At 59.7% G+C, this 1,400-nt stretch overlaps 1 protein-coding gene across 1 annotated transcript in view; it reads left to right on the top strand.

The window, feature by feature from the left end:
- Positions 1-515, top strand: part of H257_14768 (hypothetical protein) — a gene marked incomplete at both ends in the record, with an annotated part of 1,596 nt that extends 1,081 nt beyond the window's left edge. Inside the window, one exon of the mRNA XM_009842654.1 lies at positions 41-515. Within this exon, the coding sequence (XP_009840956.1) occupies positions 41-515 (475 nt within the window). The remainder of the gene's footprint in view (positions 1-40) is intronic.
- Between the last annotated feature and the right edge of the window lie 885 nt (positions 516-1,400).

Genomic DNA, 1,400 nt, shown 5'->3' on the forward strand with positions numbered 1-1,400 from the left:
CTTCCGGTATCGCGCGGAGTACCTATCTGCCATCTGCCAGGCAATGCAAGCGCTCTATTCGTGAGTACGTCCACGATCTGCGCTTCCTTGCGTCCTGTGTCACCCAGAAGTCTTCGCTCTCCGAAGAGGCTAAGGTGGCTATCTTTATGAACGGCCTCAACGACTCAGCTGCGCGCACGCAGCTCTTTCGGACATATCCTTCGACATTCGAAGATGCCGTCCGCACCGCGCTGGCCGAAGAGTTTTCGGTTCTCCAATCGCGCACCACGACCAAGACCCGCGACCCACATGACATGGAGGTCTCTGCTATGACATCACCCACCACCGACCGTCGTTGCTTCAACTGCAACCGACCGGGACACTTCTCCCGCGAGTGTCGCCAACCACGCCGTGCGCCGACATCCGCTCGTGGTACTGCCGCATCACCTGCACCCCGTTTCGCGCATCCCGTTGTCGATCGCGCACGCGGCGGTCGCGAGTTTCCTCGCGGGCGGGGAAACGGGACTCCTCAGTAGGCGCGAGGCGTCCTGCTGAGGCTACAGAGGGCTTGCCGTTTGATCGTGATGGCATAACACGATCCGCAGGCCCTGCCTCGGACACAGTGATTCTGTGTCAGATCGGAAGACAACCTTCCCGCATGTTGTCCTTCCCCAGTCGTATCTCTGGGTACGACCGTTTGTTCCGCGTCCTGATCGACAGCGGTGCGTCGGAAAATTATGCCCGACGCGCATCGATTCAGCTGAATCGTTCCATCTACGATGGCGCCACCCGGCGCGCATCGCCGCACTCCGTCGTGCGTGTAAAGATGGCTGATGGCAAGGTTGTCACCTCGCCGAAGGTCCTTGTCGACCTTCCCACGTCGGTGGGAGATTTTGTCTCGACCGAACAATTCTATGTCATCGACCTCGATGACCGCTGGGATTTGATCCTTGGCATGCGATGGTTGGAGAAACACCAACCCTGGATCGATTGGCGATCCAAGACCATGCGCAAGATCGCATCCGTCCACCCTTCTACCGACCTAGGCGTGATGAGTAATGAACTCACTCCTTTGCCTGGTCTGGTGACGCCGTTAGTCACGCGTCCAACCGCCTCGGCTACGAGGCTGGACGTACCTTCCGCCATCGTTGGCGATGCCGCCACGTTTGGCGATGATATGGAAGCCGCCATGGTTGGCGATGCCGCCACGTTTGGCGATGATATGGGAGCCGCCATGGTTGGCGATGCCGCCACGTTTGGCGATGACATGGGAGCCGCCATGGTTGGCGATGCCGCCACGTTTGGCGATGACTCGAGAACCGCCATGAACGGCGATGGTCCGAATTCCACCCCCAGTGGACACCCGACGCGTGATGCACACGCTTTTGTCCTCTCAGCCTGCGACCTGTCCGAGTTGCCGC

The sequence above is a fragment of the Aphanomyces astaci genome (genome assembly GCF_000520075.1).
Source record: "Aphanomyces astaci strain APO3 unplaced genomic scaffold supercont1.62, whole genome shotgun sequence".
Taxonomy (NCBI): domain Eukaryota; phylum Oomycota; class Saprolegniomycetes; order Saprolegniales; family Verrucalvaceae; genus Aphanomyces; species Aphanomyces astaci.